General features: G+C 36.2%; 1 protein-coding gene across 4 annotated transcripts in view; it reads left to right on the top strand.

Moving 5' to 3' along the window:
* The window catches only part of MBD-like (methyl-CpG-binding domain protein 2), a 60,582-nt gene that overhangs the window by 5,208 nt on the left and 30,993 nt on the right, over window positions 1-24,381 (top strand). Inside the window, exons 2-4 of one of the 4 annotated variants that reach the window (XM_069839350.1) lie at window positions 1,060-1,212; window positions 9,641-9,785; window positions 18,541-19,134. In XM_069839350.1, coding sequence (XP_069695451.1) covers window positions 1,060-1,212; window positions 9,641-9,785; window positions 18,541-18,903 — 661 coding nt within the window. In that variant the 3' untranslated portion in view covers window positions 18,904-19,134. Of the gene's footprint in view, window positions 1-1,059; window positions 1,213-9,640; window positions 9,786-18,540; window positions 19,135-24,381 lie in introns of those variants that run through there. The other 3 variants (XM_069839352.1, XM_069839351.1, XM_069839353.1) reach the window with 3 other exon arrangements.

Below are 24,381 nucleotides of genomic sequence, written 5' to 3' on the forward strand. Positions count from 1 at the left end.
GCTATACTCCACAAAAGCACTTCACTAGTCTCTTCCTTAGTTCTTTCTTCAGATGTCAGCAGAAGATGCTCCTTTTTCTATTAAAAGCTTCCTTTGCCATTACTGTTCTCCTTTTGACTTCTTGGCAGGAGATCATTATAGTACACCCGAAGTATTTGAAACTGTCCACTTGCTCTACTGCTTCATTTAGAATTCGCAAGTTTACCTTCTTTACTTTTCTTCCTATGACCATAATCTTCGTCTTGTTGGCATTTATCTTCATCCCATACTGCTCACAGCTGTCATTTAACTCCAGTAGCATATCCCTTAGTATCATCTCTTCTTCTGTTAACAAAGCCATATCATTGGGCAAATCTTACACACTTTATTCTTCTTTCTCCTACTATCACTCTCCTCCCATGTTCTGAAAACAGTTCTTCACTAAATCCTCCAAGTAGATGTTGGAACAGGGTAGGTGATAAGGGCATCCTTGTTGTACTCCTCTTGCTATATTACTTCCTTCTGACATTTCTTCTATAAAACCATAAAATTGCCTTTAAGTGTAAAGGCAGACTTCAGATTTTCGCATTTAATTAAGTTACCAGTACAGAATTGCTTACTTTTCCAAGCATTCCATTTTTTTCTTGTGCCTTATCGTATTTAGGCATACATCAAATTGTTCATATAAATGTAGAAGCAAAAGAGCACATTGAAAAGGAATTTTGGATTTTCAACCATGAGTTTTGGAGCTACTTGCAGTTTCATCATTAGATTAATATCGTCTGAGATCTGCACAATCTTCAATTCTGTTGTTTCTGTTATGCCCATTATTCTAAGCAATTCCAGACATTACGTATCCAGCAGAATAGGCTTCCTTAGGCTTTAGAGAATATGATTCTAATGATGGAACTTGCAAGTAAATCCAAAATATTGAAGAGATTAAATCTCAATATACAGTTGAAAATCCAAAATTCTTCTTCTGAACATAATGATAAACATAAACCCCATATTAGAAGAGCAAACAGTTTGTATTTCTGTTAAATGTTGGAGTATACAAGAGATGTTACTTTCCCATTGCAGCCCGAACGGGAAGAAGTTCCGCAGCAAGCCACAGCTCGCTCGTTACCTTGGAGACGCTCTTGATCTCGCAACATTCGATTTTCGTTCAGGCAAAATCAATTCACTTCTCCTACGAAAAAACAAGAAGCAGAGAGGCACTCAGTTTGACTACAGGTACGCTGGCTTCGAGCCTACTGGGCATAACTGTGGTCTGTCCTGTAGAAAGTAGGAAAATTTATTAGATATTATTTTGTTTAATATTTTATACTTGAATTTGCAACAGCTGAAATTCATTTTGTAGATCAGGGCTCGACATGATTTTAATTTTCCTCTGTAGTTGAACACTTCAAATCACTAATTTCAGTGCTTCTATTTCTTTTACATGGAACCCTTCATCAGTAATTCCTCTTTATTAGAGCCTGGATTTTTATGTGACTATATAAGTATTCTATGCTATAGATCTACAAAGACAAATCTTCACCAATTCAAGTATTTGCTTCGATTTATCATTGTTAAAATGAATATTTGTAGGAAAATAATAGGTCTATACTTTCATGTGTTAATATTGAACTAGATATTTATAAACTTAGTCAATATTAACAGTGAAAGTATTCACTATATTTATTATATTCCTAAGTGATAACTTAGTGTTAAAAATTGTGTGATCAAGATGAATATTTTTACGTATTTGTCATCCCACATAGGCCTAGTATTATATACGAGGCTCGTCCATAAAGTAACTTTCCCACTAGTCCCACAGCTAGCAAACCATATGTTGCGCGAAGCGACTGCGTGTATGTGATAGAGTAATTTTCTAACATGCCACATGCGCTAGCGGAACTTCCCGAGTGCTCTCAGTAGCTTCGTTGCATTGGATGAAGATGGACGCTCCTGTTCCAGCTCCTGCTGCATGTGAAGTGCAATCAGTGATAAAGTTTTTGAATGCACAGGACATAGCGCCGATTCAAAATTTATCGTCAGCTGTGCCAGGTGTATGGGCCTAACGTCATGAGTAAGCAGATGGTGCGTTGCTCCACAAGGTCGTCTGTGGTGATGGTTGGCCTCCCACTGTGCTTCTCGTCATGCACATTTTGGCATCCTGCTGAAAATTGTCTACCACAGCAACGCACCATCTGCTTGTTCATGATGTTAGGCCCATAGACCTGGCACAGCTGATGGTAAATTTCAATCGGCACTATGCCCTGTGCATTCAAAAACTTTATCACTGATCGCATTTCACACACGGCGGGAGCTGGAACAGGAGCGTCCATCTTCAATCAATCGCAACGAAGCTACTGAAAGCACTCGGGAAGTTCTGCTACCTCATGCGCCATGCCAAGACATTACTCTATCACATACACACAATCGCTTCACGCAACATATGGTTTGCTAGTTGTGGGACAAGTGGGAAAGTTACTTTGGACGCTTCTCGTATTTCAATTTTTCAACTGTGTTCATGGCATCACTCCCTATTTATTTCAAGAAGACTTACGCCCTACAACATTTTCTTCCTCCTTCTAAAATGTACCAGAAGTTTGATAATTGTTGTAATCATGGATTGGGAATTGTCATTTAATATTGTTTAAGTACAATACCGACGACAAATTTGGACCAAGTTTTAAATAGCTTTTTAAGGAAACATTTTCTCTTCATTTTAGTGAATAGCTTCAGTAAATTGCCGTAAGCCCTCTCTTCCCCAAATAAAATTCATTGTCTTTGTTATAAGTTAAATCTTTAAAGATATAATGTAGTTAGCTTTGTAAGAAACAGTGATTCGATAAAGAGACATTCCAACAATTGCGAGTAGCAACAAGCACATTGCTTAGATGACTTCTTTTTATCGTTGAGATTGTTTTTGGTAATTCATTATATTGCTCTTTACTATATTTTATTAAGATATAGGTTATCATAAAAATGGCTAAGTTTTAATAATTGAAAAATATACTATTTTAGCAATGAAAGTAAGGAATTTAAGCTTATTAGCATTCATATGCGTAGTTTTGAAGAAATTTCCCATATAGACAAAAGAAGGTACTAAGGAGAAAACATTACTAATTAAATACAGAGGTACAAATTGAGCATGTTTTCAATTTTCTTACAAATTCAGAAACATGAGATATAGGCTAACACTTCCATTTAATTTTATTTTATTTCGTTTTATTGAATTTAAAAACTCACTATCTGAAGAGTGGTGTATTCAGCCAAAATAAATATAAAGCACCATGATACTTAGAAATACTCAATAATACTTAATTAAATAATTGATTAAATGGCGATCTTACTCGTGTTAATTGTGTAAGCATGTGTGGCTTACAGCTGTTTCGGTGCTTCTTCACACCATCCTCAGAGCCTACTAGATCTCGGCGTCATCTCGAACTTTGCTGCCTGTTGTGTGGGTGCGTTCGATTGTTGAAATGTGGTGTCAAATAGTGTGTGTGTTCTGAAATTGAGTTGTGTGTTGAGAATTTGATCAGGGTGTGTTTTAGTGTGTATGTATATTTCATATTGTAGTGTGTTGAGTTTTTGGTTTTTGGGTTGTATGTGTAGGATTTCCATGTCTGTATTTATGTTATTAAATCCTACACATAAATACAGACATGGAAATCCTACACATACAACCCAAAAACTCAACACTCTAGAACAATATGAAATATACATACACACTAAAACACACCCTGATCAAATTCTGAACACACAGATCAATTTCAGAACACACACACTGTTTGACACCACATTTCAACACTTTTCGACAATCGAACGCACCCACACAACAGGCAACGAAGTTCGAGATGACGCCAAGATCTAGTAGGCTCTGAGGATGGTGTGAAGAAGCACCGAAAGAGCTGTAAGCCGCACATGCTTACACAATTAACACGAGTAAGATCACTATTTAATCAATTATTTATATTCAAGTGTTAAAAGTAGTGTACGAAAGATTCAACATGGAATACTTAATTGTTACATTTTTCAGTGCTAAGTATGTAGCTATGTATTGTGAGGATTTCTTCAACAGGTTTATTATGTATATATTTCATAATATGATATTACATAAAAATTCGGGCTCTATTTATTATTTCCTGTAAACAATCTACTGTACTAATAATTTTTTATTTATACTTTGGTGCATGTATAAATAACGACCCTTTCTCGACATCAACTTCAAAGCATTGAACTTGCTACAACTGTTATGGTTTTAGTTTTTCTTTTTCTACACTTTGTTTTGTAAATGACTTCATTAATAATAATAATAATAATAATGTGTTGGAGTTTGAAGTATTGTATCTGTTAATTCTGTCGAGCTCTGTAATGATCTCTTGTTGGAGGGAGTGGTAGTGTGCAATAGAAGAGTATAAAGGAAAGATGGATAATGTCCATGTGTATGAATTTTTCAATAAAGTAGAAACATATTAATTTAAAACACTTATTGAAATTCTGAAGTAACTTACATTATATGTGTACATATTTTTCTCATATGATATGAAGTACAGATTACAAGGGAAAAGATAACATAACAACCACATATAGTAGGGAAAAAATGCAGTTACACATATGCAGCTCAGAACATTATATTATAATTGAATTTAATTTCTATATTTAATGAATTTTTAAGTTGTTTTAAATTTCTCTCAGAAATATTAAACTGAGCCATTAACGGCAGATATGAAGGTTCATACGAAAGTAACGCCTCTTATTTTTTTATTCCAAATCTGGCATCACATAATATTGTGACTCTGGATGGTCTTGGGTTACTTGGTTTAACTTTTCGAAAGCTGGACAGAAGACAGGTGCATGCAATTAGGCTTAGATTGGCCACTTGTGCACCCTGTATGCGAAGATTGTTGGCAACTGGCTTGAGTGACATTCGTGAATTCTGTGCTGACAGCTGAGCCATCCTACCTCAGCCCTGACAGAGGCAGATCCCATGCTCAGATGAATACCTGATAAGCTTTGGGACTCAGAGCTGTAAGTCCTTCCTGTATCAAATCAGAAATCTGACTACTGTGAAGTCTCGATCCCAGCCTATTTTTAACTATTGCGGATGATAGTTGAAATGAAGGGAGAGTGGAGAGAGTTGGTGGAATGATAGAAGAAAATGGGAGTGTCCAAGACAAATATCTTGCAATGTCTGCTTGTCTACTACAAATCCATCACGATCTGGCTGAGGATTGGAGCAGGTTCTGCCTGGATGGAAGACCGTGTGCTAGTATTGCGCCACAGATGCAGTTTGACTGACAGGGTGGTCGTAAGATGTCTTTAGTTTCACCACATGAGTAGTTCAGAATGGTGGATATTACAGATACTCTTACAGAACAAAGAACTGTGATTGACTTCGCCAGTGTGGAAGAAATTTGACCAATTGACATCCATACTCGACTCAGAAATGTGTATGGTAACAATACCATTGACATCAATACAATAAGACATTGGGTGAGATGCTTTAGAGCTGAGAAATATCACTGACAATCCTTGGATCAGTCAGTCAGTGATGGCAGTGACAGAAGACAACAAAAGTAAAATTTATATGCTCACTATGTGCTCAAGGCACTACATTTAACCCAAAGTGATATGTGGAAACACTAAAATCGTTGAAAGTTTGCATTCATGGAGTTCGACTCAACAGAAATATGAACAACATCCTGCTTCCATGACAACGGAAATAATTTTAAGGCTGGGATGTTCTGTTCTTCTTCATCCTCCTCACAGTCCGGATCTGGACCTTTATAATTATCACCTTTTTGACCCCTTAAAGGAGACATTCCTTGGATACAGTTTTGCTGATGATAACAAGCTGAAACAAAGTGTTCATGATGGCTTATGGAACCACAGCAAAGAATTTTACAGGTTGGAATACAGCATCTTATTTACAAATGTCGCAAATGCATAGAAAATGATGGTGACTTAGTAGAAAATACCAGGACGTCTATGAAAGATTCGGAATAGGCCTACATAATGTAAATGACATAATTTTATAATTTAAAGTTAACTTATGAGAAAGAAAACTAGGAGACATTACTTTCATACCAACCTATATATTAAAAGTAAAAATGTTCTTTAAGAAATGTGCAATACATTTTCAGTAAGCTGAAATTTAAGCTCGGTAATAAATATGCTGTAAATTCATTGATTTTATTATTTAACAACTTGAATTAAAAATAAAGATATATTCTGCAAATATGGTATTAAAATGTCATGAAAGAACATATGGAATGTACGAGGGGGATCCAGGAAATAACGACCGTTTTGTTGTAATAATTAAACAAAAAATATTTATTTGAAAAAAACAAAGTCTGTTACATAACTGAAGCTTCCTTTACTTCTCTAGATAATCACCGCCTACATTTAAACATTTGTCGTATCTGTTCACTAGCTTTAGAATTCTCGTGTTATACTCCTCTGCTGCCAGTTCATTAAGCCAGGTGTTCACTGTCTTCTTCAACTCTTCATCACTTCCAAAACGCGTACCACCCAGAAAGTCTTTCAGCTTAGTGAAAAGGTGAAAATCGCTAGGAGCAAGGTCTGGACTATAGGGTGGATGATCAAAGATTTCCCAACCGAATTGATCCAGCAATTCTCGAGTTGAAGCAGCAGTGTGCGGGCGGGCACAGATTTTGTGGTAGCCAAGATGTTGCGACACAATTTCACCAAGCAAAGAACGAGAAATGTCAGGAAAGGCAATATGCAATTCGTCGAGTGATGTGCGCCTGTCTTGCAAGATTCTGTCGTTCACTTTAGTCTTCAGGTCTTCTGTGATGAGGGATGGGCGTCCGGGTCGAGTTTCATCGTGGACATTTGTTCGCCCATTGTTGAACATTTCGCACCATTTTCTCACATTTCTTTCATTCATTACAGTATCACTATACACTTCTTTCAATTGCCGGTAAATTTCTGCAGGTTTCAAATGTCGGGCATTCAAAAATAGAATCACACTCCTCACCTCACAGTCGGCGGGATTATCAATCACGTCGTTCATTTTGAAGTAACACAAAATGCACAATGGCGACTTGTTGCAACCAGTACTCACAACATTATGAGAACACATGTTAAGGAAGCCAGTTGACCTTCAAACAAGGAAGGGGAGTCAGCTGCGCGGCGGGTATGCGCGAACGGTCGTTATTTCCTGGATCCCCCTCATACACAATGTTCGGGTTTATTGTTAGGAATTGAAAGACGTGTTCCACAGCTCATTCAACATTGATATAATTTGACACGCCTATATCCAAAGTTGAATAGTTGCAAACGTATTGCATAAGGAAAGCTAGAATGTCTTGCAGTTCCTGGCACTGTTTGCCTCCAACTATCGTACATTCCATTTTTGAAGCCTGTGAATTTGTAATAATTTGATAGGAAAGCATATTTCTGATTGTTTGGTTATCATTCCTTCTAACTGCGCTAAGGTAGATGTGTTATCTTGCAATGGAAAAATAAAATAATTTTGTATATTTTTCATTCTGTTTAATAGAAATCTGTTCTTGTACTTCCACCATTGTTTTCAGTTAACCCAAACATTCTTACTAGGAGTAGAGAATGCATTACTATTCAAAAACTGCATATTTATGTGGTAATCAATGAGTTTCTGAACTTTGCCCAAGAACTCGCGAAATTTTGTTGTTGTATTGTTTAATGTTATTAAGGAGAGAGTAACTTACATTGTTCGTTATCCTTAAGAGGACATGATTGATTTTTAGCTGTGATACTTTTCGCTGTTTTATTTTGCTTTAAATTTTGTATTCTTGCCAGTGTACTTAATTAAATAAAGAACATAAAATATTTATGACCTTTTTATAAAACTTGACGCACTTTTGAGCATTTACTTAGAAACTAAACAGCCTCATGGCTTTAGACTTCTTATATTAAATTTCCCTAACTATAGAACTTTTAGACTTCGTGGCTGGGTGGTCTAAGCCATCATACCTTGGACTAGTGTTACAGAATGTGATTGCTGGTTTGAGTTTTTATGAGGGAAAAATTTTTTCTCATGAAATTTCGGGCCATGTATCCACTAGCAAGGTGATGAATTTGGGAAGCTATAGTGAGTAACAGGCGGCCGGGTAGCTCAGTTGGTAGAGCAGCTGGCTACGGACTGGAAGGTCCGGGGTTCGATCCCAGGTGGTGACAGGATTTTTTCTCATTGCCAAACTTTCAGAACGGCCCCAAGGTTCACTCAGCCTTCTATAAAATTGAGTACCGGGTCTTTCCCGGGGGTAAAAGCGGTCAGAGCATGGTGCCGACCACACCACCTCATTCTAGTGCCGAGGACATGGAAAGCATGGGGCTCTACCTCCATGCCCCCCAAGTGCCTTCATGGCATGTTACGGGGATACCTTTACCTTTACCTTTTTTTTATAGTGAGTAACAAAACATGGTTTTGAAAGCCACCTGCACCTGTGGAGTAACAGGACATCTGACCACGAAACCAGGTTCAAATCCTGGTTGGGGCAAGTTATCTGGTTGAAGTTTTTAGCGTAGTTTTTCCTCAACCCAATATGAGCAAATGCTAGGTAACTATCAGTGCTGAACTCAGACTCATTTTGACGGCATTATCACCTTCATTTCATTCAGACGCTAAATAACCTGAGATGTTGATACAGTATAAAAATCTGGTTTTCAGGTAGAAGCTCCCTGTGAAGCAGTCTTGAATAATTTCAAGAGAAAAATTGTTTCGGGGTTGGGTATCGATCCCAGGACCCTTTGCTTAGTGCATGAATGCTCTATCGACTGAGCTACTCCAGGAAATATACACACCGTCACAATTCTTCCCTTTATATCAACTCAAATGGGCTGACCAGATGCTAGGAACCCAACTTTGAGTGCACACAATTCTGTGTGACTTAAATTGTGGCTTTTTTTTAACTTTAGTTCCTGGGGTAGCTCAGTAGGTGGAGCATTCATGCACTCAGCGAATGGTCCCGGGATCGATACCCAGCCCCGAACCAATTTTTTTCTCTGAAATATTCCTCTTGATACAGTGTCATAGAATAACATGCTAAAAAAAAGCCACCTATTACGGTTGAGGGAAATAAGTGTGCTGTTCATACTTGACCCCTATACTGGTTGAATGATCGTTCACTTCGGCTGAGGTATGTGGACATGAGACCCATAGTTGGCTGATAGGCCTCAGCCCTTCATGGGCTATCGCACAACATATTTATTTGTTGTTTTACAGAACTTTTGATATGGATATGTTAATTTAAACCAATGTAGGTTGAATTGAAATACACGCCATTAAGTTCTTAAAATTTACACCTAAATCACTTCATATACTTGCTGCATATTGTTGATTGAAAACATAACTTTGTTAATGAAATCAAAATTATGTACACACTCATAAACCCAGGTTATATTTCATCTGGCTGTTTTATTTTCTCTGAAGTACTAAATAATAAACACATTTCGAAGCTCTGTCAAAATTTAAAATTAGGCCACAAGTGAATGACATCCTCTGCTTTTCTTATACTCTTCAATACTTTTCAGTTTCGAGAACATTCTGTCCATAGCTGAAATATTTGACTAATTTCTTCTTGCAAAATATTTCAAATGGCTCTTTAACAATTGATTTCTGTCGTCATAGCAACTTTTTGACGTACAGTAACTATTGTTTCAGTCGTGGTGTAAGAAACGATGCCTCTCTTGTACCACCAATTCGCCAAACAGCCTCCATATTCAAGCAGCCAGTCACAGTTTATAAAACTCAAGAAGGCAAAGTGAAGACTGATTTCAAACATGGCCCTCAAGAAAAACCAAAACAGGTATGTCATCAATAATAGACTAGGAGTTTTCGAACCATAGATAACATGTGACTGCCAATTTTAATCCAGTCAACATTTCTTGTACCTGATATGTCTTGGATTGAAATTTGACAGTGCAAAGAGGTATTATGTGTATCTATCATGTGTGTTACTAATAAATCGTTTTACCATACACTAGTATTACCCTTGCATACTGTAAAGGCCCATTCACAATGAAAATTAAACATAATGTAAACATTAACATAAGCACATAAACATATGCCACAAACTTAAGTATCCAAGGCCCATTCACAATGAAAATGAAACATAACGTAAACATAACACGTGTGTGGAAACAAACATACCGAATCAACAAAACTACAGAATCTATTACATAAAAATGGAGAATTGCACAATGACTGACGATGTAGCTATTCAATTTATGTTTCTAATAACTACAATGGCATCAGTATATGGCTTTCAATACTTGAAATCAAAGAAACGGAGATGTAAAATAATCAACTTTTCGTCATATGATTCCATGTTGTGCGCCTAGCTATCATCATGGCCAATAGATCAAAATATTGCCTGTAGGCAAAGCCCATGTGATGTTAAACAAAAAGTGAAAACACGCTTTCCGCTTGTGTACTGTTTCCAAATCGCATAAACATAAGCATGAAAGTTTGAAGTTTGCAAACTTTCATGTTAACGTCTTATGATTAAGATTAAGTTTATGCTTATGTAATTCATTGTGAATGCTTTCATTAAATAACATGGACACAAGGTTGTATGCTTACATTATGTTTATGTTTAATTTTCATTGTGAATGGGCCTTAAATGATCAAACTTTTGTATTCATATGGTTAGAACTAACATGTCTAACTAATCCTTCTTCTCAAATAGGACAACTACAAATTATCTAAAAAGGACCAAAGTCTTAAAAGTTGATACATTGTATGTCCCTTAACATACGGATTATACAGAGTCATTCATTTATGGTGCTTACCTCACACCACAAGTTCAGCAGCATTTTACAAAATCGGCTGCCATTTCTACATTAGTAATTTCAGTTTTTAAATCTGTTTAGCTGTGAAAATGTTTATAAATAACGTAATAAAGAATACAAGTGTATATTACTTTTGTCACAAGAGATGTTCAGAGTGTCCTTCTGCTTCAGTATTGACTCTCTGAAGATTGTTCTGAAATATTTGACTAATCTCTTCTTGCAAAATATTTCAAATGGCTTGTCAGTTATCTTCTTCTTCCACTTTTGACATAACTTAAAACTACAAAAACTCACTGCAGTATGCTATACAACATTTTCACAATATTTTACATTGCTCTATGTAGGAATGAATAATTCCTTTAGTGTTCTCAGACAATTAGAAAAAACACAGTAGCTTGCACTACACTGTGCATGAATGGATAATCTCTTAAGGCCCGATTGTATAAACCATTTAATCTTAGATCAGAGGTTAAATTGATCCTTGTTTCAGCTGAACTTGGAATTTTGTGTTGTATAAAGTCTAATCTGAGATTAATTTGTCTCAAACTAAAGTCAACTTTGAATGAAGAAATTTCTCCGATTAAGTTAGATGATCCAAGTTCAGTTATTTCTTTTCTGTTTGAACTATACGAGTGATAGATTGTGCAAATAAAATATCCATTATTATTAATATTAATAGATATGTTAGGTACATTTATATATACATTTCTTTCAATTTCTTGCCTTAATACACAAACATTCTTATATTTTATAAGGCTCTATCGTGTTCAGCAGTATCAAATAACATAACCTATAATTATATTATGTTTATAACAACCATTAATTATTAATGGATATGATAGGTACATTCATAAATGTTCAATTAACTGTATTACTAAACGAAAATTGTCGTTTTATAAAGCTTTATTATGTTTAGCAGTATCAAGCACCATAACATGATAACAACTTGGAGAACAGTCAACCTTCTTCTTATTGTCCGCCATTATTTATGTTGCAAAAAAAAACAGTGTCTCCAACAGAGTGTAATACGGAAAGTCGTGAAAAAGTAGTTGTAAAGTCGCTAGATTTCTCATTATCAACAAAGAAAGATTAAATTTTGTCACTATGGGGTGCTAAAAAGATCACTAAATCCCTATTTAAGCAATCTAAAAGTTAAAAGAAATTGTTGTTGAAAAAGAGTTAAAATCGCTAGATTGGCAACACTGAACAAACCTGTATAACATGGTCCGCGCATCACGTATTTCACCTGTTTATGCGATATTGCCATATCCTTTTCACGTGAACTTAGATTGCATTTGAACCAAGGTAATTTGATCGCAGAAAAGTTTTATACAATAGAAGAAGTGTCTGAACTCGGTTTACTTTTCGATCTTCGATCAAAGTTGATCTTTAGTCAGGGAGTTTTATACAATTGGGCCTAAGTGTTCTCAAACAATTATAAGAAAACAAAATAGCTCACATTACATTACGCACAAATGGGCAATCCCTTCAGTAACTCACAACAGAGACAGCCCGATCGCAAACTCCCAACATGCGCGAGCTTTTTCTGAGGCTTCGGAGTGGGGGGGTTCTGTGTGCAGGCAACTGCATACTCATAGAGCGTATTGTTCAACCCCCCCCCCCCCAGCAAGACTCTTGGGTGAGTCCATGTACAGATGCCTCAAACTAGCAAGCTGTCTCGTTCGCGCAGGCGCATAGAGCACTTCTCCCCTACCACTGTCTGCCTACTGTTGTGCACTGTGGACTAGAACGGTACAGCTCAGTTCTAATAACAGTTGAGAAGGCTGCATAGGGAGGGTACATCTTGAATACATTGTCAAGAGGTCAACTTTTCAGACAATATGACTATACCTGGGTATCGGAGTCTAGGTGGGCCCCCTCCGTTAGCTCTACTACTTCCCCTCTCCAGGCAGCTTCCTAGTTTGAGGCATCTGTAAGTGGATGCCAATTCATCTTTCGCGCAGGTGCCACTAGTTTGCGATCAGGCTCTAAGATGAACTGCATGCATGCAATGCCGATAAATGTCCTTGAACTTCAATGCATATGACAAGTGCAATGTGGGAGGCAACTTTTCTGTATGTCCCATGGTATCATATACAAGGACTCCGTGTAAATAATCCGGAGACAGGTATGAACTTGCATTTAGTTTAATCCACAGTAAATCCCCAGAAACAAAGGAGCAGTTCCCAAGGTATTTACGCTTGGTTTCATCCAGTTCAGGACATTAGGGAAAGATTTGTGAAGAAATTTCTTCTTTTTTGCCATATTACTTACATAAGTGTTATACCCAAGATTTGTTGGTGTCTTTTCAAGCAGCTATCACCATACTTGTATTCCTTCTACTTTGTGACAGAAGGGACTGAAGTCAGGCCCTGGTTCCTCAATGAGGCATGCAGTGCTGGATTGTAGTGTCCTCCTGAAATTAAATTAAACTCAAACCCTAATAAAGTAGCTCCAGCTTTTTCTCCGATTTTGGAGCCATTGATAAACCATATGAAACCTTAAATATAAATGTCGCATTCAACTGTACAGTTGACATAAAAACGACTAATTCTACTCTCGCTATATATATATTTTTTAAGTTTATTTATAAATTACATGCTTTAACATTTGTGGTCATATCACGTGTTTAGAATCTTTGGGTATATCAGTAGGTCGTTGTTACTGTTGTTGAGTTCCTATTTCTGTTGTCGTGTGTTGTAGATGGCTTGTGTTCATGTAATTGATTTGAGATTTTGATTAATGTGTGTGATATTGGTGATGGAGGCAGTGATGAATCATAGTATGTAAATTTCCAATCCTGCATTTGCCTTTGTGACTGAGGGATACTATGAAAAATCCCAGTCAGATTGGCCGGCCATGTAAAAATGCAGGATGGTCACATCCTCTCTTTCCAGCAGCAGATTTCTGCTTTCTATTTTCTTGTATTCTAAGCCAGAGTTGTTGACCACCTTCAGTAACAAGGAGTAACTGGTCACATTTGTTTAGGCTGGTTTTTGCCAATACAATCTTTAAAAAGACATGATGCACATTTTCATGACAGTTTGTAGTTCATGTAATGATATAACGCCCCAGCCTAAAAATAGCAAAATATGGTTGTCTACAAACTATTAAAAAATACTACCCATCAAACTTGATATTAGAATGATAGTTTTAGAGCTGAATTTCCTAAAGGTGTAAATCGATTTTCGTATTCCTTTTCTTCATACATGCCTCCAGTTAATAATGAATTACACAGTCTGTGTGCAGAGATCTGTTTTTTTAACAACACTATCAGCTACTGGATTTTTTAGTGTCGATGGAATTGGTGATAGCAAGATGAGCCCAAGGATTCGCCATAGGTTGCTTGACATTTGTCTTATGGTGGGGAAAACCTCGGAAAAAACCCAACCGGGTAATCAGTCCAAGCAGGAATCAAACCTATACCTGAGCGCAACTCTGGATCAGCAGGCAAATGCGCTACCATCTGAGCTATGCCGATGGTGTCTGTCTTGTTACATCGTTTCTAGTTTTAGATACCGAGAAAACAATCAAGAGTTACAGGCATCAGTGTCATATCATTTGCACTCACTCATGGGGGGGGAGGGGGGGAAACCTGTAAGATGATTAAATGACTGTTTTTTGAGAAATTTGAAATTAATTTGTTGAATGTTGATTTCCAGTGTTGAGCATTTAATAGCTTAATTATGCACCTATTGTTTAGTCAACTGTCCAAAGACAGGTTTGAATCTCACAAGTGATACTAACAAGGCCCCACCTATAAGGCAACTAGGCAGGAGATAATGGAGTAGAGTGGCCAGTTCCTTTCTCCCTTCATTGCATACATCGCTGATTAGCTACATATTACACTAATCAGACTTCAAATGTATACAAACAAATTGTTCTTCCTCTGACACATATCAAATGAGATGTACTGCCTGATAATAGGTGTACATATCAGCGGAAACCTCAAAGGTGTATGCACCTGGTACATATTATATTGGTGAAGTATTGTTACATGGAGATCACTAAGATTTTGAATCGGAACAAAAAGAATATTTCAAAGAAAATTTCCAGGTATCATCATTCTCTTCAGAGCTACAATATGTAGGGTTGTAAACAAGAAGTAGAAGATCTTTGTGATTGAGGACCGTTCTTGCAAAACTTGCTAACTGCAAAATTTGCAAAATTGAGATTTTGATGGATTCGTTAACATACAGCAGACCTCTACACGATGTTCAAGGCGTCTTAGTAAAATTGAGTTATTTCTCTTCATTGTAGTGTGTCAAAGTGTGATCGTTTTTTCAAAACTTGCTTTCTGCTATAGGTGAGAGTTACAGCAAAACTTGCTTACTGTAATGTTTTGTCTCTCCTGTAAAATTTAAATTTTCAGTTAGCAAGTTTTGCAAAAACGGTCCTCAATTGTTGGGTGGGTGGGGGAGGAAGTGGTGATACCAGGTGCTAATAGAGGAGAAATTAGATGAAATATGTAATTCCTTTCCTGGCCTCATGCCGTGTGATTTTCATCTGTGATTAAATTTAAAAAAAAAAAAAAAGGTATGAGTATAGTTCTCATACTTTTGACAAACTGAAAGGCAGTTTCTGTCAGAATCGTTCCAAGAGCATAAATTCGAGTCTTTTAAGAAAGTAGCAGTTATGTCTAGATGCAGGAAGAGAACATTTCTAGCATATGCTACGAAATGGATGAGTACTGTTGTTAACCCATTAATAAAAGTCTTAAGTTTATCTGCTTTACTACGAAGAATTAAATCACCATGTATCACGACCAGAATTATGTCGTTTTTAGCAGTTAGCCTGCTTGCACACATGCTATGATGTACCTGTGTGGTATACTGTTATTGCAAGTTATCTTGAACTTTACATCCCCTAAGTCTGTCTTTCGAACTGCTCGGTACGGCATGTACTCATCAACGTAACGACACGGCAAGAATGCCCCTCCCTCGGGTAACGTGACTCTTTTCAGAAAACGTTGGTTCTTACGCCTCTCCACTGTAAAAGAACTTGGTTCAATACAGACATCATCTTGTCACGATACTCCGGTTTTGAGAGGAGAACATAGTTTCCTAGCAAGTTTTAATTAACCTGTAATGAGTAAGTATTTAAATATAATCGTGTGTACACTCCTCTCTCATCCGGGCTGGGGACCGGCAATAGCGGATGCACTAGCAAAGAAGGGCAGCACTGCTACTTACAGACCTGTTACTAAATCTACATATTACTCTGTGAAAAGATTTATTAAATCTACATACTTAGACTTCAACAAACAAAATTTGATAACACAATCCCATGGGAAAAAATGGAACTCTCTGCATCAAAATCCACAGTTAATTCCCGATTTACCATGAAAATCGTCTGTAGCTGCATTTAGATTGGCAACAGGCCATGATTGTTTGGCCAAACACCTGCATAGAATTGGAATATATCAGTCCCCTAACTGCCCATTGTGCAACTCAAACCAAGAAATGGATACGGAACACCTCAAAATCTGTGCTTCAGTGGCTGGTCATGATAATATCTTTGAAAAATATTGGAGTGCAAGAGGTCAAATGACTTTATTGTCAAACGCCTGGCATTAGAAAACAACAAACAACAACAATTATACACAATCCATATCCCTATCATTGCTGCCATCATCGCTTGGTCCAAAATTAATTATTTCGTCAATGGCATCATCCATTCGAAATTATCTTCTTAATCGTAAGTACTACTTTCTGAACACAATAGAATTCTTCAATTGCATCCCGAATAAAATGTTGATCGAAGTCGTCCACTTCAACTTTACACAAGTCTAATTCTGGAATGAAATATGTTTAGTAGAACTATAACAAAATAATATCTTACAACAGTAATTCATTATGTCGCTCACAATACACACGCTATTGTACATAACTATTATAGCAATAATTTCTGAACATTCTATTCTTTCCCGGAGCAGTGTGAGGTTCATTCGGTTGTAATTCAATATTATTTTTAATTCTCTTCACGGAACTAATACTTTTGCCAGAGTATTTAGCCGCTCTCTCATATTCCTTATCAAGAGGTTCCAGCAAATATTTGTTTAATTTTTCCTCCTTGAAACGCTTAATTATATTTGCGATAATTTCTCTTTCTCCACTGTGGATAACAGCGTTACTTTTTCTCCGCTGTGGTGTGATTTCACCATAATTACTACCCTGTGATTGCTGCACGATGGTAACACTGCTTGTACGCTGTGAAGGAAATAGTAGGCCTATTATGTTTCTTGACAAGAGATGATGCGGAGCATGCACAAACAACTCTTTTGGCTCCACCCACGTTACGCTCTTCCTTCCCTCTGCCCCTCTGTCCCCGCTCAGGAAGTTCAAGATAACTTGAAATAACAGTACCTGGACTTGTAGATGACAGAACTGCGCAGATATCTGTGCCTGCAATGGCAACCTGAAAACATTCGACATGTCATCTGTTATACCTGAGAAGGTCTTGCCTTCACGGGTATACCGGAGCATGTAGATAGTATATAGTGATTTGTTCAGTTGCAGTTTTGATATACTCAAGGAAAGATGCACAATAAGATGACAGACATGCGTAGTGGATTTCGATAGTGTTTGGAAGAGTTTATAGATATGTATAAAAACGAACCTTGTTTTTGGAAAGTGAAATGTAAGGAGTGTCATGATCGTTCTAAAAAGGATGCAGTTTAGAGTAAGTTAATATGCAAACTAAAAGAAATGGATTTAGGTGCTGACCATGAGGCGATCATAGGAAATAGTTTAAAAAAGTGATACAATCCCAAAAGTCGGGCAGCTGCAGACGAAGTCTGTATACCGAATTTGTGGCATTTTCCTCTGCTAAGTTTTTTGAATGATCAAGACACTCCTATGAAGTCTATTTCAAACATCAGCTGTGATGAAAATGAGGTAAGTGAATTTATTAAACACATGTTTTATTGTACAGCATTTGTTTGCCAGAGTACTCTTTCTTCAGTTACAAAATATTGAATAAATTCTTCTCTTGTTTTTTGTGCAGATCTCGATGCATTTCCTTTGGTTCTTTGCAAAGTCCATTGATCCCATTGTTGAATCGTTTGTAAGACCCATTCTTATCGAACCATCTATATTTTCATTGTTGAAACATTCTGACAGAGCGTAGAATTTAGGCAAAACCGAAGTCAATAAATTATGTAGAGCACAAAATGCAATTATTACTGCTTCAATATTTTTCAGTTCTAAATTGTGAAAAATTCTAAATGTCACTACCATGATGCCAAAGGCATTTTCCACAGTTTAGTGTGGCTTTGAAATGTGGTAGTTAAATACTCTTCTTTCCATGCAATCCTCTATCTAAATGGTTTCAGTACTGTTCTTAATGGATATGCATCGTTAGCCACACATAAGGCAGTGTTCTGGAACTACTACTAAGCTTTTCTTCAGCTCGAATATGCTGTGAATAATTTTCGAGTTTTTCATAAAATATTACATTTTGGAGAACTCGCCATCTGAAATACTACCATTTGTTCCAGAATCACATAAAATAAAGTGATAGTCAAAATTGCAAACTAAACTATATCTGTATTTATAATTATAAAAATATGATCCACTGTCTCTTGGAGTTGTAATTTCTATATGCTCCATCTAAAGCTCCAAGACAATGTGGAAAGTTCCATCTATCTTCGAAATCTTTGGCTATGTTCTTCCAATCCTCCTCTGTCTGTGGAAACTGAAAGTAATCAAAGAAAACAGTCGTAGCTTACATTAACTATAAAATAGGCCTGCACTGATTTTTGTTTTTCAGGCGCAGACGACTGAATCTGCAGAGTTAAATTCTCAATCAGGTGCCACATCCCCACCATATCCAGAAGACACGGAGACTTCTGAACCTATTCTGCTCCAAGAGAAAATTCCTACAAATGACTGTTCCAAGCCACTTAAAAGAAACTCATGTACATTAGCCGAGGAGGTGCTTCTTTCCATCAAAGATTATTTCACATACCCTCAAAAGGAAGATCGTTTTGATATGTTTGGAAAACATGTAGGAATGAAGCTGCGTGGTTTGCCAAACAATCAAAGGATTCTTGCGGAAAAAAGAATTAATGAGATACTGTTTTCGGCAGAAATGGGTCAGTTGTTTATTCCACGCACAGGACGTAAAAAATGAAAATACTAACTTTTCTGAAACACAGCCATTACATTTACAAAATTATAGTGGCCAGCCTCAAACTGTGACTCACCTTCCCTCACATTCAACATTTCACACTCAACCAGGAACTGTTGATCAAGTTTGAGACAACTCTAGCCATCATTGTGAAGATCTGCTTCTTTTTATAATAAATACTTTGAATATTGATTTCTTGTAAAGTTTTTCAAATAAATATTATGTAAATGTTAATCATATGGGAATTAATTTTCTTTTACCTTTAAATACGTATTCCTTATAACTTTAAATGTTGCATAACATGTTTCTGCAGCAATATAACAATAGAATCCTTCGAATACAATCCCAATTAACACAAACAGGGCAACTTGAACCACATTTATACCGACATGTAATAGCTATGTTATGAGGTGATTTTAATATTCAATGTTTTTAACAGTGGCTGCTGATTGACTGAGGCAAGTGAGGCCGGGCCTCAGTCACTTGGCTTAACTGAAATCAAATTTTGTGTTTTTATATAATGTATTAGTTATTTGAATGAAGCATATATCGCTGTAGAAGCATTTGAAAACTTTGATGTATATAGACCTGTTTTGCAGTAAAATTTCCTGAGGCCGGGATCTCTCGTGCCGGGTCTGGCTTGTGATGTATATAGACCTGTTTTGCAGTAAAATTTGTTCCTGAGGCCAGAATCGTTCATGCCGGGTCTGGCTTAATGCATTTCATGTCCTTTTGCGGGCTTTGAGTTTATGCTTAAAACGTTGTAGCTGAGGCACAATTCGGCTGGCCTGGTCAGGTTTCACTCCTCCCATCCATGGGCCGGCCTCAAGGGTAGAGTGGGATGGGAATAGCAGTGGTGACTTGTCTTCCTAACTAGGCCATAAATAACAAAATTCCAGCTCTTTGGCAGGCAGAGACCCACTCTATTCTCTCCCCTTATGTCTTAGTTTATGACTTAAGCGAGGGTGTTGTACTATTGTACTTCGTAGTATATACAGTAGTGAATCTGGGCCAATGTTGTTATGTATTTCGGGAAAATATAAACAGAAACAAATGAGAGAAATAATGCTGGTGCAGTTAATTCATTGTTAGAGTGTTCTTTTACGAGAAGAAATAATACTGAAAGAAAGGAAGTTTTAAATAAAGAGAGAGACTATCGAGATACCTATGACATCGCTGATAATTTTTCTGACACATAATCTTAAAACGCGAGTTTCTATTGCATCCTGGTATGGGCAACATAAATGGTTATGTGTTAATGTGGTGCTTAATAAACTTCTCTTGGCCTTGTTTGTTGCTGTCAAAGGAAAAAAATAAAAAGAAAGAAAGAAAGGGGAATTTCAACACATAATATGGGTTGCTTCATCACACTGAAACAATCACTGAAACTCAGAGCATAACAGCTTATTTGGTGAGTGAAATTATTATTTTTCATTGATAGTAATAAGAATAGACTAATAATAGTAATAATAATAATAATAATAATAATAATAATAATACAGTAATAATGATATTAATAATATAATAACAATCATAATTAATATCATAAACATTTCCTATCGGAGGCACTTCAACTAGTTGCATCTGGTCTCACCGAGGATTTCGATCACTAGCCGCTACTGGTTTTTAACTTTGCTATTTTGTTAATAATGTATTCTTTTAACATCTTTTAAAACTTAATTTGTTGTAACATAGTGTTTTACTTCAACCATGTATACCATAATTCACTGGTTTTTGTGTTCATATATTTGTTCTTAATAACCTGAAGATCTAATTTGTTAATTAAAATATTTACAACATAATGTAATGGTTCATTAACCCATCACCTATTTGACTTATATAAAAACATGACCATGAAAAAACTAAACTTCTTTGTTCATTGTTCTATATACACTTTTAACACTTATATAATCAGTAAAATTCTTTGGATCATTTATTATTATAATACGCTGTTGTGCCTGAGGTTGCAGGTTCGATCCCGGCCTAGATTGATGGCATTTAAATGTGGCAGGCTCATGTCAGTAGATTTACTGGCCTGTAAAATAACTCCTGTGGGACAAAATTCCGGCACACCTGCGACACTGATATAATCTTAGCAGTTGCGAGTGTCGCTAGATAAAATATAATTTCTATGCCACATCAATAAATTTAAAAATGCAGTTATATTGTCAGACTCCAAAGCAGCTATTCTATCAATAGTCTCTAAACACACACCTTCATCTCAAACAGGAGAAATAACTAAAATGCTCTCTCAATTAATATCACTCAATAAAAGAATTGTATTCCAATGGATACCATCCCATTGTGGAATCCTGGGAAACGAGAATGCGGATGTTTTAGCAAAGAAGGGCAGCACTGCTACTTACAGACCTGTTACTAAATCTACGTATTACTCTGTGAAAAGATTTATTAAATCTACATACTTAGACTTCAACAAACAAAATTTGATAACACAATCTCAAGGGAAAAAATGGAACTCTCTGCATCAAAATCCACAGTTAATTCCCGATTTACCATGAAAATCGTCTGTAGCTGCATTTAGATTGGCAACAGGCCATGATTGTTTGGCCAAACATCTGCATAGAATTGGAATATATCCGTCCCCTAACTGCCCATTGTGCAACTCAAACCAAGAAATGGATTCGGAACACCTCAAAATCTGTGCTTCAGTGGCTGGCCATGATAATATCTTTGAAAAATATTGGAGTGCAAGAGGTCAAATGACTTTATTGCCAAACGCCTGGCATTAGAAAACAACATTTTTTTTTTATACACCCCAAAATCTGTTCTTCAGTGGCTGACCATGATAATATCTTTGAAAAATATTGGAGTGCAAGAGGTCAAATGACTATATTGTCAAACACCTGGCATTGGAAAACAACAACAATATTTTTTTTATACACCCCAAAATCTGTTCTTCAGTGGCTGACCATGATAATATCTTTGAAAAATATTGGAGTGCAAGAGGTCAAATGACTTTATTGTCAAACGCCTGGCATTGGAAAACAACAACAACATTTTTTTTATACACCCCAAAATCTGTGCTTCAGTGGCTGACCATGATAATATCTTTGAAAAATATTGGAGTGCAAGAGGTCAAATGACTTTATTGTCAAACGCCTGGCATTAGAAAACAACATTTTCTTATACACTGTTCTCTTAAACTGACTGAGCATATTGGGAAATAAATCAATGGCTTTCCCAAAACACACTATGAAATGTTTCCTATAAAACAATTTTATCTCGAAAAGAAAAGAAAAACGAGCAAAACTGTATTAAACTTTTTTGTTTGAAATATCTCAAAGCATAACCCTTGAAGTTAATGACATTACTTACAGTCCAGTCTGTATATTCATAGCTATAGAAATTAATGTATGTTAGGAACCTTCTTACAAATATCCTCTCATAACTGCGAGTTAGAGATGGTTTCAAAATATAGTTTGAAAATTGCAAGCAGAGGTTTCAGTTTGGGGTTAATGTTGTAATTAATTATACGATTAAATATGGGATATCTCGAAAATCTAATAATTTCTAGTGCCTATAAACTGCTTAAGTTACCACACATACAGTTTTGGCACATAAAGTTAAAGATTAACGTACACCATAACAATTATACTAGGGGCAGAAGAAATAAGCGGGTATGGCGAACCCCTCATTCACTACCCCAGCTCCTATACCCCTCAGAACCTGCTTGGTGTATGGTCCTGTCCCAAATAACTTACTCCTCCATTCACATGTTTTGCACTGTAGGAAAACTTAAAAGAAGAAATAAAATAATAACGTGATTTCTAGTAATTGCAAATTCCTGATTTACTGGATATTGTTGTTTTGTTTAGTCAACTATGCGAACAAAGGTCTGAAACTCATAAGTCACAACAATAAGTCATCACTAATGAGATAACTAAGCCAGGAGATAATGAGTTATTGTGGTCAGTTCTCTTTCCCCCTCCATTGCATACATCGCTGAATAGTAACATTATTACACTAATGGTACTTTAGATCATATTATCATTTATAACATTTCGCAAGTTAGCCATTTCAGAAATGTATTAATTATTATCATGTAGGCCTAATGTAAACCTAATACGAGGAATCAAATATTCAGCATTACACACAATTAGTATTTTGTTTTTATGTGTTTTCAGAATATTATATTAAAATAGTAACTACTAAATAATGTTTATACAGTTATCAACTTTGTGAATCATGAGGAAATTAAAAATAAAAGTGCAAAAAAGTATATATTTTTACTATATGTAGAAAATGAACGAGTTTCGTAATAAAAAATACTTATGTATTAGAAGCACACTTAAGAATGGCTTAACTTAACAAAACACCACAATAAGTACGACCAAAAATATCCTGCACAGGTTCTCCTAACTGATCATAGAGAAACACTACACGCCTTGCCAGTGACTGCCTGTGTTGATGATAGGACACTTTTAATGTCGTCACAAACTTCAAGTTCTTTCAAGAAACAACAAACTTGATAAATAACGCCTTTAGTGTAACTTCTGATATAAGGACTCAACTGAGACATGATAGCGATTACTTGGATGATTAGTATTTAAAATACTGTTTATTATGTTATTATGATATATTTTTTCGAACACGGTATAACACAGTAGTATCACAGACGAACACTTGTCAACAACTAGCTTTTGAACGCAGCGACAGGAAGGTCTCTTTGTTCAGGTCATAAACCGCTAGAGAAAGTGTGGAGTGAGTAGTTTCTGCACAAGACCAAGAACCCGCCTATTTCTTCTGCCTTTACTATAAAACAGTTGTCACTAATATCTGTTGAAGAAAGATGTCCAGGTTAGGAATGACTACAGAAATACACATGATGAAACATTGTTAAATTATCAACTTTTAATTACCACGTTTACTCTCGTAATAGACGCACTTTTTTTTTCTATAATTTTCTTTTATTAAAAATCCAGGGTGTGTATTATATGCGATGAAAAAAATTTTTAGAAGAATCATAATTACCTGACATCTCACATGCAAATTTTGAAATATAATTTTTTTCAGCATTACACTGTATATAGGCCTTGCGAGAAAATGCGAAAGGAACCAAATTTGAATGGTAAAACAAATTTCTGATTTTTTAGACACTCCCGAGAATAGCTCAGAATGAAAACAAAAGCATATACGGGCTATTCCATATGAAATCGATCAGTAAAAAACCTTGCATTTATTTTACACTCTAATTTTTTCCCTACTTATACAAGGTGCTGAGGGGAGTGCATTTTCAAAAATATGCTATTGAAAGTCAAACGGTTTTCGTATTATTGAACGACAAATTTAGCATATTTTATAAAAACAACCCTCTTTCAGTGCTCAGAACTCTGGAACCATTTACTGCAGAACATTGAACGAGAGCTCATTTTGAAGCTGACATTTGGTAGGTTATGTTAAGAAGTAATCCTTATTTTTATTGTACACAGAGAGACAGATAATCTGATTTTACTTGGTTTT

This window comes from Periplaneta americana, chromosome 11, assembly GCF_040183065.1.
Source record: "Periplaneta americana isolate PAMFEO1 chromosome 11, P.americana_PAMFEO1_priV1, whole genome shotgun sequence".
Taxonomy (NCBI): Eukaryota; Metazoa; Arthropoda; class Insecta; order Blattodea; family Blattidae; genus Periplaneta; species Periplaneta americana.